The 13374-nt window shown below is 56.0% G+C and overlaps 1 protein-coding gene across 1 annotated transcript in view; it reads right to left on the minus strand.

The window, feature by feature from the left end:
* The window catches only part of CYTH1 (cytohesin 1), an 80493-nt gene extending 67816 nt beyond the window's left edge, over nt 1–12677 (minus strand). Inside the window, exon 1 of the mRNA XM_043585708.1 lies at nt 12562–12677. Within this exon, the coding sequence (XP_043441643.1) occupies nt 12562–12583 (22 nt within the window). The 5' untranslated portion in view covers nt 12584–12677. The remainder of the gene's footprint in view (nt 1–12561) is intronic.
* Nucleotides 12678–13374: the final 697 nt, after the last annotated feature.

The raw sequence follows: 13374 nt of genomic DNA on the forward strand, positions 1-13374 counted from the left end.
AGACTTTTAAATAGAACTAAAAGGAAATTTTACACACAGTGTACCACATCCCTACCTTTCTAAAAGCTATACGGAACCCAAGGAAGCCTGATGGCATCACTTCTCAAAACCAAAATCCACCCCAAAATAAGCATTATTCAGCCACCATCATTTCCCCCGACTGCCCAGAAGACCGGACTTTTCTTTTCTTTTTAAAATTTTTTTTTTCAACGTTTATTTATTTTTTGGGACAGAGAGACACAGAGCATGAACGGGGGAGGGGCAGAGAGAGAGGGAGACACAGAATCGGAAACAGGCTCCAGGCTCCGAGCCATCAGCCCAGAGCCCGACGCGGGGCTCGAACCCACGGACCGCGAGATCGTGACCCAGATGAAGTCGGACGCTCAACCGACTGCGCCACCCAGGCACCCCGGGAAGTACTTTTTAAAAAAAATGTTCATACATTTTTGAGAGGGGGGGAGGGGCAGAGAGAGAGGGAGACACAGAATCGGAAACAGGCTCCAGGCTCTGAGCCGTCAGCCCTGAGCCTGACGCGGGGCTCGAACTCACGGACCGCGAGATCGTGACCTGGCTGAAGTCGGACGCTTAACCGACTGCGCCACCCAGGCGCCCCAAGACCGGACTTCTCTCCACTCCCTCCACCCTCACCGGCCCTGCACCTCCTCCCTGCCCCGCCCCCCACCCTGTGCCCCGTCTGCAGCTTTGTTTTGGTTTCTGGTCTGACTTGGATCCTCATAAAGGCGCCCGAGGTTTTCTTGGCACACACACACGTGAACTGATAAAATACGTACTCTTTCAAATAAACACGATAGCTCACGAGCCACCTGTTTTCCCACTCCGCATCGATCGGCCATCCCCCGCACCTGTACACACAGAGGGGAGCCTAGTATTCTGCAACACAAGCACACCACGATGTACCGAACCGTCTCTTCGCTGGTGAACAGTCAGCGGTTTCCAAGTTCTGGCTCTCGCAGCGACGCTCTGGCGCACGTCCGTGTTCACCAGGACGCGGTCAAACCGTCCTGAACCCAGTCTCATAGGGACTGTCTCCTTCAGTCCCGCGGCTCCAGGCTGAAATCAGGTGAGGTGTAACCTACTTTTGTGTGGAAAGCAACCGACCTTGGGGATACGGCAGAGAACTGAAATTGTGCAAACGTCCTAGAGCCTATAAAAACCCCTTTAAAAATCAAACTTGACTTCTAACTATGTGCTTTTCTCTGGCAACTGACTTTTTACCATAAAGATGTATTATCTTTATAACTTTTTTAAAGCAGAAGTTTAAATTCCTCTTAGTAGAATGCTATAAATACGCACACATCTATGTGTTTAAGAAAACGGGACCTTCAGAAAGAACAGTAGTATCTGGCCAAAAATTTGGTTTCGTATCCTTGAAATCTATTTGGGGTGGAAATTAAACCACATGAGCCTCTGGCACGAATCTGGGCAAGAGTAAATGCCCCTAGCCCGCCTCCCCCACGCAAGGAGATGTCCACTGAGATGCGGAGAAGGGCAGATGCCTGGGAAGATGATCGCCAAACCACGTCATGCCGGTACCTCCGTCCAGAATAATGAACAACTTTTCCCTATCAAGCACCATTGTGCGGGGATGTTTCCATTACCTGGAACCTGGAAAAATTCTCCTTACTCTTGAAGAAAGTACAAAAACATTCCTAAGAATCGGCAGCAACAACACAGCCTTCTGACCAAACATGGTCTTTGTTCTCTGGTCGTCTGATGACAAACAGGGTTGCTGAGAAGCAGAAACAGGATGGACGGGTCAAAGTTCATGGCTGCTCTGCATGTGCTCTCCTCCACCTTTGAATCAGGAATGCTCTTCCAGAACCAGAAATGCTTACCAAGAGCAGACCAAGTCTCCATCAATACTGTAATCCTTACTGTCCACGTGGGACACTTCCCTCCCTAGAAACACCCAGGGACAAAAGTCCTAGGGCGGATGTGGTCGGCAGAACCACCAAAGATGTCCACAGCCCAGTCCCGGAACGTGTGGATCTGTTAAATTGCACGGCGAAGGGGAAGTGACGCAGAGGGAGTGAAGGCAGCGCACCAGCTGTCCCGACGATGGGGAGATGATCCCGGATCGTCTGGCGGGCCCAACGGAACCACCAGGGTCTCGTATATAGGAGGAGGAGGCAGGGGACTCAGGATCAGGATGATGAGATTAAGAGTTTAGCAATAACTGCGGGCTCTGAGATGGAGGGAGGGGTCAGGGGCCGAGGGACGCAGGCAGCCTCTGAAAGGTGAAAAGGGCAAGGAAAGAATCTCTCCAGGAGCCTCCAGAAGGATCTGGCCCTGCTGACACCTTGGTTTTAGCCCAGTGAGACCCAGACTCGTGACCCTCGAGACAATAAGATAATAAATTTGTGTTGTTTGGAGCCAGTAAGCGTGCGATCTTTTGAGCGGCAGCCACAGGAAGAGAATACAAATACAGCAAAGTCACTGTCCCCGCCTCGCCGACACACGAGGGCACATCCAGAAGCGATCCCGAGTCAGAGCAGCCTTCCGCCGCCAAGTCCGGCTGCTTTCCTGACTTTTTCATCCTGAAGAAAAATTGGTAACCTAGGTCTACTCCTTATCAGGCATCTGTCAAACACGTCAACGCCTCCTAGAATAAAGTAGGCCCACACCACAAATCACCTCCTGTAGAATGCAGGAGCCCCTATTTTTTTTTTATTTTTTTTTAAATGTTTATTTATTCTTTTTGAGAGAGACAGAGCGTGAGCAGGGGAGGGGCAGAGAGCGAGGGAGACGCAGAATCCAAAGCAGGCTCCAGGCTCCGAGCTGTCAGCACAGAGCCCGACGCGGGGCCTGAACTCAAGGACCGGACGGATCACGATCATGAGCCGAAGTTGGACGCTTAATCGACTGAGCCACCCAGGCACCCCTGCGGGAGCCCCTCTTAAAGAACCTCCTTGCCGCAGTCGTCTTTCAAGAGCAGAATAACCCTATTTTTCGTCTCAATGTTCCTTTTTTAAGACTCGCACTGAAATCTCGGAACGCACGGAAAGCGCTTCCATAACCCTCCCGGCAGCTCAGCGGCAATTCAGCGGAGAAGAGCCTCCCCTTGGGTCACGGCCACAGCCAGCTGCCGCAGGAACCGAGCCCCCGAACAAAGCACGGGGCAACAGAGGAACGAAGCGGGACATCTTACAAGCGAGGTGAAGGGCTACGTTCCCATCTCAACTGCACCTCGCGGGCGGCCACGGGCCCCTTCAGTGGCCTTCGTCTCCCTGTCGGCCACAGACGGAGAGACGGCCGGAGCGACTCCTTCAACGCACTCCGAGAGCCCACAAGGTCCGGGCCGGCGCCGGGCGGGCACCTGGGGCCCGGCCGGTAACCAGAGACGCCGAGGCGGTGGAGACGGAGCGGACGCGGTCACGTGACTGCCGGCAGGTGCTCTAGGGACGAGCCGGGGCTGGCGGGCAAGGGCACGAACCGGGAGGACGTGGGGAGGAAGGCATCCGAGCCGGGGGAAGAGCCAGCAAGAGGGCCTCTGCGGGCGGGCTGAGCCGAGGCGCAGAGACCTGCGAGCGGCGGACCCGGGGGGGGGGGCCTCGCTGAGGTCAGCAGCGGTGGAGGAGCCTCCCCGCGCCCCGCGGCCACAGCCAGAGTCAGACCACCAAGTCCAGGGGGGCGTCCCTAGTTCTGTGGGGTTATCGGAAATCCAGGAAATCGTCCTCCAGTTACAATCCTAAGACTCTTCAGAACTTCTTTTCCTCCACGCTTCGTCTGGGCACAGAGGCAAATCCCTGAAGGTCGCTGTCAAAGTTACCGAACGGGCTGAAGGAGAAGCGGTTCCACATCAGGACAAGTCATGGGGACAAGGGAGGAGAGGCGCCCTGGGGGGAGCATCCCAGACCAGGAGCCCCGGAGGCTCCTCGGCTCCAAGGAGACGGCCCAGGTCACCCAGAAGCTGTGTGCCGCCTCCCTCTCCGTCCAGTGTGGCCCTGACAGGAGGGTGAGGGCGCCCGGCTGGGAACCGGGAGGTGCGCCCCAGGCCCCCCACTGTCCTGAACCACAGGCCCCCTGCGGGAGCTCCGGGGGATGGCCGGCGAGAGCCAAATGTGCAAAAGCCGGCTTTTAAAACTCCTTCAAACACGGCACTAAATGGGCAATCTCGCGTCACGGTTAGGAATCCGGGCCCCCAAAGTCCGTCTCTGAGCCCGCAGAGCTGAAGCCTCGTGTCAGCATCCTCGGTGACCCCTCCAGCGTACCGCTGTCCTGAGGGGGCCCCGCTCAAACGCCGGCCTCTCCCCGGACAGGAGACGAAGCTGCCAAGTCCGAGCCTCAGGTGGGAAGACGCTGGAAGACGCTCTGTCATTCGCCCGAAGAAATACTATTCTCCAGCCGTGTTCTCCTACTTCACTGTTGACATTTCTTTTCTCAACAGCCTTTTCTATTTCATCACAAGGGCGAAAAGGCAAGGAGTGTCATGAAAGGTCCCTGTAAGTGGCTGAGAGGCCAACTTCAGTACGATCTGTAAGGGGCGGGGCGGGGGGGGGGGGGGGATCACTTAACGTTAACTGTCACCTGGTGACCCGACTGCTCGCTGACATTCTGGCTGCCCAACCACAACACAAGCTCTGGCTCTCGGGACTCATCAAAGGCCAGCCCGTCACACCCCTGCCACCATACCAAGCCCGGGTCACCAGAGGCCCTGGGAGGGAACGCTGACCTCGAAACCGACACCATCCAACAGATGAAGGGCAGGAAGAATGGCCTCCTGTGGAACCCATTTCCAATTTCCCTCCAACTAGAATTGGAACCTTCCAATTTCCACCCATTTAAAAATTTTTTTTTTTTAATGTTTATTTATTTTTGAGACAGAGAGAGACAGAGCATGAACGGGGGAGGGGCAGAGAGAGAGGAAGACACAGAATGCGAAACAGGCTCCAGGCTCTGAGCGGTCAGCACAGAGCCCGACGTGGGGCTCGAACCCACATACCGGGAGATCGTGACCTGAGCCGAAGTCGGACGCCCAACCGACTGAGCCACCCAGGCGCCCCTCCACCCATTTTAAAATCAACAGCGCGCTCTTTCAACCTAAATCTGTTTAATGACCCCCAATGTAGGCTGTAACTACAGAACTACCCAAACTATATCAAGACACAGAACTCCGCACCCCAATTCCAGGAGAAACAGAGAGTTTAGAGAGCTGATACAAAGCACAGAGGGTCCAGAGGAAGTGGGAAAGGGGGTCTGAAATAATGGGGAATAGGAATGAGCAGACAGCACAGCAGAAGCGACTTCGGGTCTGCGAATCTGGCTGCCGCCTACCGGTGAGGCCACCTCACACACACAGCGACCTCTTCACCTGGGGAGGGGCAGGCTCTGTGCTCCTCCCCTGCAGGATCACCCTGAGGACTCAGGCAAAGTGCTCGGCAGGAACTCAGCGCAGACTAGGCTGTGAACTCCTGCTGCGCTCTGGTGTGCCCCCATCTCATCTCATCCGGCCCCAGAGCCAGGTGCTCCCCCCCCCCCCGCCGCCCCCGAACTCTCTCTCACCCAGCACAGTGAAAACCGAACCCGCCAGACTCCCACAGCATTTGCTCACATGTCCATCAGAGCTCGTGCTGTGCGGTCTTGAAATTTTTCAACATGTCAACTCCACTAGGAGCTTCCTGAAAGCAGGCCTGTATTTTAAAATTCAAGCACACACCCTGACACCAAGAAGGTAATGAAAAAAATGCTCAACAGGCAGAAAGACGGATGGGTAGCTGGAAAACAATTCAGATGGCAAGAAAGAGAATGAATCAAATGTCTTTCCAAGCATGAATAATTGGGGTGATAGGTAATGGTGGTAAAAGTGAAAAAAAAGAAAAAAAACCACACAGGAAAAGTCTGGAGGGAGGACTAGACTGGAGAGGCAGGACACCTTCAGACACGCGGAATCTGAGACGGGGATGTACGGCCAAGGGGACCGTCCAGCGGGCAGCCAGAAACACGAGAACACAGCTAGAAATCAAAATATCCTCTTCATTTCAGTCACTAGGGCTGCTGGAAGCCGTGTTTCAGGGAAACACAGAACTTAAAGTAACTTAAGCTAATAGGTGCAAACACACACGCGGCCCCGGCAGCTGCTGGCTACAAAAGCCCCACAGACAGAAGAACATGAGCCCGGTCCTGCTCGAGGAGCCGTGAGTGAATCCTGTAATTCAAGACTGGCTCAGAATCATTTTCAAAACGTGTATTAATTTTTTTTTAATGTTTGATTTTAGTTTTGAGACAGAGAGAGACAGAGCACGAGCAGGGGAGGGGCAGAGAGAAAGGGAGACACAGAATCGGAAGTGGGCTCCAGGCTCTGAGCTGTCAGCACAGAGCCCGACGCGGGGCTCGAACCCACGGACTGTGAGATCATGACCTGAGCTGAAGTCGGACGCTCAACCGACTGAGCCCCCCAGGCACCCCTATAGTCTTTTTTTAATACACATTTTGGGGTTTGGGGCGCCTGGGGGGCTCAGTCGGTTGGGCGTCCTTGCCCAGGACCACAGCCTTCGCCCTCTTTTCAGCACGCGACCTCCCCATTTCCACCTCAGTTGAGCTGGCCCTGGCTCACTCTCTCTGCCTGACATGTCATTTCCCTGCCATCTTCACCTAGTTGGCACCGACCGGGCTTCTAGAGCCCAGTTCTGAGAACTGTCGTCCGTCCAGTCCGGTTCGACCCCAGCTCCAGGCAGGACTCCTCCAGCTGCTTACCCAGGGTTTTCACACCTGCCACACGCGCTCTGACCCTCGCCCTCAAGGCCTCCACGTCTGTCTTCTAGGCTCCAAGCACGCCTGCCAACGGGGGCTGCACGCTGGGGCGGGGGGGGGGGGGGGGGGGGCGGGGGGTGCTGGCTGACCGAATACGTGCTTCTGAACCGCTTGCCCAGACGGGCCTACGACGGTACTACCGAAGAGGAAAGGTGTTTTAATAGCAGGACACCGATTCCATCCTTCGCACCAGCATTAATAATTACAATATGCACTGTAACGATGCCAGAGAAAGGTACTCTTCTGAAATAGGAAACCTTGAAGACTCAAAAAAAAAAAAAAAAAAAAAGGTAAAAAAACAGGAAAAGACTCAGATAAGGAAGGTCATGTCCTGACCCTTGTTAAAGGAGCCAGGCAGCTCAGAAAGCAGCTCACGGCCACCTCAGCATCACAGAGACAGACACTGCCACACCATCCTGGATAAGGACGGGTAACAAAAATCCCCTACACAGCCTTCGGCCTATCTTACGTGTTTTTAGTGCAGAGGGACCCGCAAAACAACATTACCAGCAGTTTCAGAGGATGTGGGACTCACTTCTTGAACATTTCTAAATCATTTCCCACCTCCTCCGTGCCTCTATTATTGCAACTGAAACTAAGCAACAATAATTAGACAATCAAGAGGCAGTGTGGCAACACAGCCAATGGACAGGTTCGGGCAAAGTGCTGTCTCCAGGAGCCCGCTGTCCGAGCCTTTCGTGCTGGAGGGCGAACAGGAAAGGGGCGGACAGGTCTTCGGGGGCGGACTCCGGCGGCCACCCGGCCCCACGCTGAACCTCTGCCCCACAATCCAGGGCAACACGCCCGCACGTCGGCCTCACCCTCGCCAACTGACCCGTGGGTTCGCTCTCACCCTTGAACTGGGAGGCACTCTCCTTCCGGTTCTTTCCGTAGAATTACCTGATCTTGAATGTTTGAAACACATTAAGGAAAACCCATTTGGCAAGACTGCTTGTGATGAATACACGGGACATTTAGAAAGAAACGGGTATGAGCCTTAAGATCCCACGGACCGACCCAAGTATCATCATAAGCCAGACCTGTAAGAGCTACCTAACTCATGAGTTCTCCTCTAAAGGAAACATTTGTATTTGGCCAGAAGACAATATATGGGTTGAGAGATCTTCCATCTTTAGGAGAAAAATTAGGTGCGCCTGGGTAGCTCAGTCGGTTGAGCGTCTAACTCTTGATTTGGGCTCAGGTCATGATCTCACGGGTTCGTGGGTTCAGGCCCCGTGTCGGGCTCTGATGCTGACAGCACAGAGCCTGCTTGGGATTCTCTCTCTCCCTCTCTCTCTGCCCCTCCGCTGCTCACACACTCTCTCTCAAAATAAACGAACCCTTTCAAGTAAGAAAGAGAAACAATTAAAAAAAGATAAACAGGTGACCACCACCATTGGGCAAAATCTCACCCCAACCCCAAAATCTCTCCCCATGCTGAAAACATCAGAGTGAGAAAAACAGTCAGTTCATTTGTTCGCAGCCACACAAAAAAAGTTAATCTCAGGTAAGTAAATAAAGGCGCCCTCATCCCACACAAACACGCAGGTCATAATACGCAAAAACGCAAAAGAATCTTTCAACCCAGCTAGTGATTTAATGAGGTGCCATTTTGTAACCAGTAGATTTGTTTCCTTTAAAAAAAAAAGCTTTCAAATGCAAATCCTCACCAGTGGCGCACTTGCCGTGATCCTCAAACACGTTCCCCCATACATCGCTAGGAACAGGGTATATCTGTACAGCCCTTTTGGAAAGCAAGTCGGCACCATGTACCAAGGATTCTAAAAATGTTTATCGCCTCTGACAGGTTAATATCACCCCTGGAAATCCACCTTAAAGACCACAAAATGTATAATTATGGTAACCTTATGTTCCAGATTTTTCTAAGGAAACCCTGACTTCATAGAACTGTATTGTTTTCCATAAAGGCAAATCACTAAGCGTGTAACTGAAGTTGAGAACAACCAAAGACACCATTCTCACTGGGGGAAAAAAAAAGGAAAACTGGTCTGGCACAGGGTCAAACGCGTACAGAGGGGTGTTCCTGTTTCTGTTTGGGATGGAGAGCGGCAGGCAAAAGCTTAACCACTGAACATGAACTTCTGCAGCATGGAACCCGGTTCAGTCTACTACTGTTCCCTCAATGGCTGCCGAGGGGTCTGTGCTGGGTCCCAACCCCACGCTGGCCTGCCCCCGAGGCACAGAGACGAGACAGCAAATCTCCCCTGAAGGCACGGGGCTCCCACCCCTGCCACAGCAGCGCCCACGCACCCCACGGCCCACACCTCGTTTCGTCTTCTGATGGCGGAAGTCGGGCCCTGGCTGAGGTCAGCGTGTCCTTCACACAGAAGCTTACTCCTTACAGGCCAGTTCTCCCTCATGGCGAAACTTGGGACAAGTCTGAAGCTAATGGAAAGCAAGGAGAGTAGGAGCTGTGTTCGAGAAGTAAAGGCCATACATGGCACCACGGGTTCAAAGATCTTCAGCGGCTCTGCTCAGATATTTGATGGTCTGATGTCAGAACTGTGACACAGAATCCTGACGGCTAATGCTTCCGAAGTCACTACGGGATGGCCCTGCCCACCTCTCCCTCACAATCTGTCCCGAGAGAGAGGTGGACAACACACGGGGACTCTGGAACCGTGATTCCTGGGTCAGAACCTCCCGAGAACCAAGCTAAAGACCCTCCAAATACGCACATGCACAAAAACTTTCACGTGCGCTTTCGGGAGGGCCCCAGGGGCCCGCTAAGAGGTGGCCTGAAGGTTTACAATGTCCGCTCAAGTTCAGGAGGCACCAAGGGGAATGGTCACGGAGTCTTTTCGTGGGCAGGGTATCTACGAAGGCAAAAATCCCTCTTCCTCTTGCAAAGAGAACTGTGAAATCCGCAAAGAATGGTGACCTAAGAAGAGAGCGTGACCCTTTAAAAAAAAAAAGTCCCCATTATTCCACAGTGTTTAGAAAGAAACTGGGGGACAAAGATCGACCAGCCACAAGCAATAGGCACACTTCTCTTCCAACGTCAATTAAGCTTTTAGAAAATCACCAATTCCACAGTTTTCAAAGAAAACAAAGCCCGAAGGGGACTTCTGTTGAACTCTCCTCCTGCCCCCTGGCCCGGGTCCTCACAGTCCATTATGCCCCACCACGTGCACCGTGCGAAGCACCCGATACCTGTCCAGTGAGTTAAGAACCTCTGAATTAAAAAGACGGCATTACAGGGCGCGTCTACGAGAGGAAGGGCATCCGAACTCGAAGGTGTGGTCACTGGGTCTACAGAACACCGGAGTCCACAGTCGGGAAAGGCCGTTCTGGGGGTGCCTGGGTGGCTCGGTAGGTTGAGCGTCCGACTTTGGCTCAGGTCACGATCTCGCGGTTCGTGGGTTCGAGCCCCGCGTCGGGCTCTGTGCTGACAGCTTGGAACCTGGAGCCTGCCTCAGATTCTGTGTGTGTGTGTGTGTGTCTCTCTCTCTGCCCCTCCCTTGCTCGCTCTCTCTCTCAAAAATAAACATTCAAAAAAAAAAAAAAAGGCCGTTCTATTAGTGTTTTAAGTTCTCTGTAATTGAACAGGGAAAGTCTAAAACTCATCCTCTGTCTTCAGCGTGTTATGAACGAATTCTGTTCCAGAAGTGTTTCATGCCCACACGGCAGCCAGGAAACCACAATCCTTCCCCTGAGACACAACGTTAAAAACAGGGCCTGTGCGCTAGGCTAACTCACGACACGACGGAGGTTGGAGGTGCCGAGAGACCGTCTGGGCGCGCAATTTGTGTGCTCTATGAGTCTGCACCCCACGTGTCCTACCCCCGCAAGGTGGGTTCCCTGTAAAACCCGGGAGGGGAACCGCCGCTCTGGGAACAGAGACAACCCTCAAAGAACTGACATTCTTATTCTTCGTAGCTATTAGGTACATCTTGTGTGGTGAGCCCTACGGGTGGGGAATCTTCTTTAATTCCAACGTTTTTGGTTCCACCAAAATACAAAGAAGATGACATTTTTAACTGCATAAAGGGGAAGAATAAACTTCTTTCTCACCTTTACGTGTGGTCAGCAGAATATCGGCCCCCAAAGATGTCGGTGACCTAATCGCCAAAACTGATGACTGTGTTACCCTAGGTGGCAAACGTGGGATTACCCCTGCGGAGTACCCCTGCTAAGCTGGACCGTCCCGGTGGGTCCAATGTAATCACAAGGGTCCTGATAAGAAGGGGCAGAGGTCAGAGAGGAACGAGAAGAGGCTACCTGCTGGCTCTGAAGATGAAAGGCGCCCCCCCCCACCCCACAAGGAATTAAGGTGGCCTCCAGAAGCTGAAGAAGGAAATGGATACTCCCCTAGAGCCCCCCAGAATGGAACACAGTCCTGCAAACACCTTGACGGCAGCCCAGCGAGACCCAAATGTGGGCTCGTGACCTCCAAAACGACACGAGCATAAATTTATGTTGTTCCGAGCCAACGAGTTTGTGCTAATCCGGTACAGCTGCCCCAGGACACCAATCCGCCCGCTTCCATTTACCCCTTCCAAGCACAAATTCACCGCATGCCCGTTGGCAAAGCAGTCGCTGCATTAAAAGCAACCAGACCGACAGCTTCCTGCCCCGCTTGGCGGGTCAGAACACTAGCAGAGGGCAAGAAGAAAGCCTGGCAGAACCCCGGGGTCCCACGCAGATTCAATGGCAAGAGAAGGAAGAGAAAATAGCAGCAGGCGAAGCTTCTCATGTGCAGAAAAGAGGAGGCAGGAGGGGCGGAAAGATCCTCTGAGGCCAGCCAGTGGGTGATCCCCCCCCCCCCCCCATCACAAAAAGGAGCGCACAGAAGGCTTCTCTTTGGAAGGTAACTCGGGGACGTCTGACGGTCGCCATCCCCAACGCGCTCCGGACTTGAGCTGCCAGTGGGTCTAGAGAGCAGCTGCACATTCCCCGGCGCGCGGCTCGGGGTCAAGTTGCGGGTCACAGGCCCCCCTCTTCCGCAGCCAACAGCTCCACAACGCCTTACTTGTAAATAAACACAAGACACCAGACCTGCCTCCGCGACTGCCCCCGGACCGGCTCCAGCGAGCCGCACAAGCGCTGTAAATGGGGCTGCCTCCTGCGCGGCTACCAAAACCACCCAAGTTCGCCCCTCTTCCTAGTTGCCAGTTCTTTCCGAAATTCCTCCCGAATACAATGTTACTCAATTCCCGAGGAACCTGCGGCGAGCCCCGCAGTTTCAGGCTGTTTTGAGGGGGGAATGCGCCGGCTCCCGGCCACCAGCGGTTCGGGGGGCCGGGGGGTGGTAAGGGTCGCAGGAGGGCAATGTGGGAACTGTCAAGTGGGACGCCGTGCAGGGCGATCTGTCCCCGCGCACCCGCGGGAGCGCAAACTTGGGTGTTCCCGAAGCGCGGCCGGGCTTCGCGGGGGGCTGGCACAGCTCGCGGGGGGCCGGGGGCCGGCAGAGGGGCCGGAGCCCGCCCGACGGCGCCCGCTCCCCGCAGCCCGCCCGCAGCAGCGCCCCGGGGAAGCCTGTGCGCTCCGTGGCCGCCCATGTGTCCTCCTCGCCCGCGAACAAAGACGCGGACCCGGCACACAACTTGCGGACCCCACAGAGGCCCGAAACTAGGGGGACGCGGCCCCCGCAGGAGACACCGCGCGACCCCGGCCTCCGGTCCCCGAACACCGCCGACCCCTGGGCTCCAGTCCCGCACCGCCATCGCCGCGAAGCGCCAGCCGCCCGAGCAGCCGGAGGCGCCGGGCGGACCCGGCAGGAAGCGCGGGAGGGGGCGCTTGCCCGGCCGCGCCGCGGGCCGTACTGACCGTAGCTGTCGTCCTCCTCCATGGTGCCGGCGCCGGGCTGCGCGCCGGACCCCGCCGCTCGCCTCTCACGTCCCGCCGCGCCTGGCCCGGTGCGCCTCGGCCCGGCCCAGAGCCCCGCCCCCGGCCCGCGCAGCCGCCGCCGCCGCCGCCGCCGGCCCCTCGACTCCCGCGGGGGGCCCCGCCCGCCACCCGCGCGCGCCCCGGCACGCGGCCGCCGCCCGCACGCGCCTGCGCACGCGCGCCCGCCCGGGGCCCGCCCCCCGAGCCCGAGACCCCGCCCGCCGCCCACGCGCGCGCGCATCCTCCCTCCCCTCCCCGCTCCGCACACGGCCAACTCCAGGCCCGCATCTGCGCACGCGCGGCCCCCGGACCCCGCCCCCCCCGAGACCCCGCCCGCCGCCCACACACCCACACGCGCGCGCGCACCCCCGGGCACGCCGCCAACTCCAGACCCGCGCCTGCGCACGCGCGCACGCCCGGGCCCCGCCCCCTGGTCCCGAAGCCCCGCCCGGCCGCCTCCGCGGGCCCCGCCTGTTTCGGGTTTCGCAAGGGCGGCGCGGCGTGCCCAGCCCACAGCCGGCGGGCGGCCGCCCACACGCCCAAGGTCGCGTCCGGCCACCGAAGGGAAGGGTGGTCCTCGTTGACGTCAGCCCCGAAGGTCATGCCCTCCAAAGCTTGCCAGGGAGGGCCGTGTCCTTGGCCAGAGGCTGCAGGGCATTTGAATTCATTGATTTCTGTGGTCCAAACCTTAGCCCCATGCGTGCCATGACTTCACTGCTTTCATACATGCTTTTATTAGTCCTTTGAATTTTC

This window comes from Prionailurus bengalensis, chromosome E1 (genome assembly GCF_016509475.1).
Source record: "Prionailurus bengalensis isolate Pbe53 chromosome E1, Fcat_Pben_1.1_paternal_pri, whole genome shotgun sequence".
Taxonomy (NCBI): domain Eukaryota; kingdom Metazoa; phylum Chordata; class Mammalia; order Carnivora; family Felidae; genus Prionailurus; species Prionailurus bengalensis.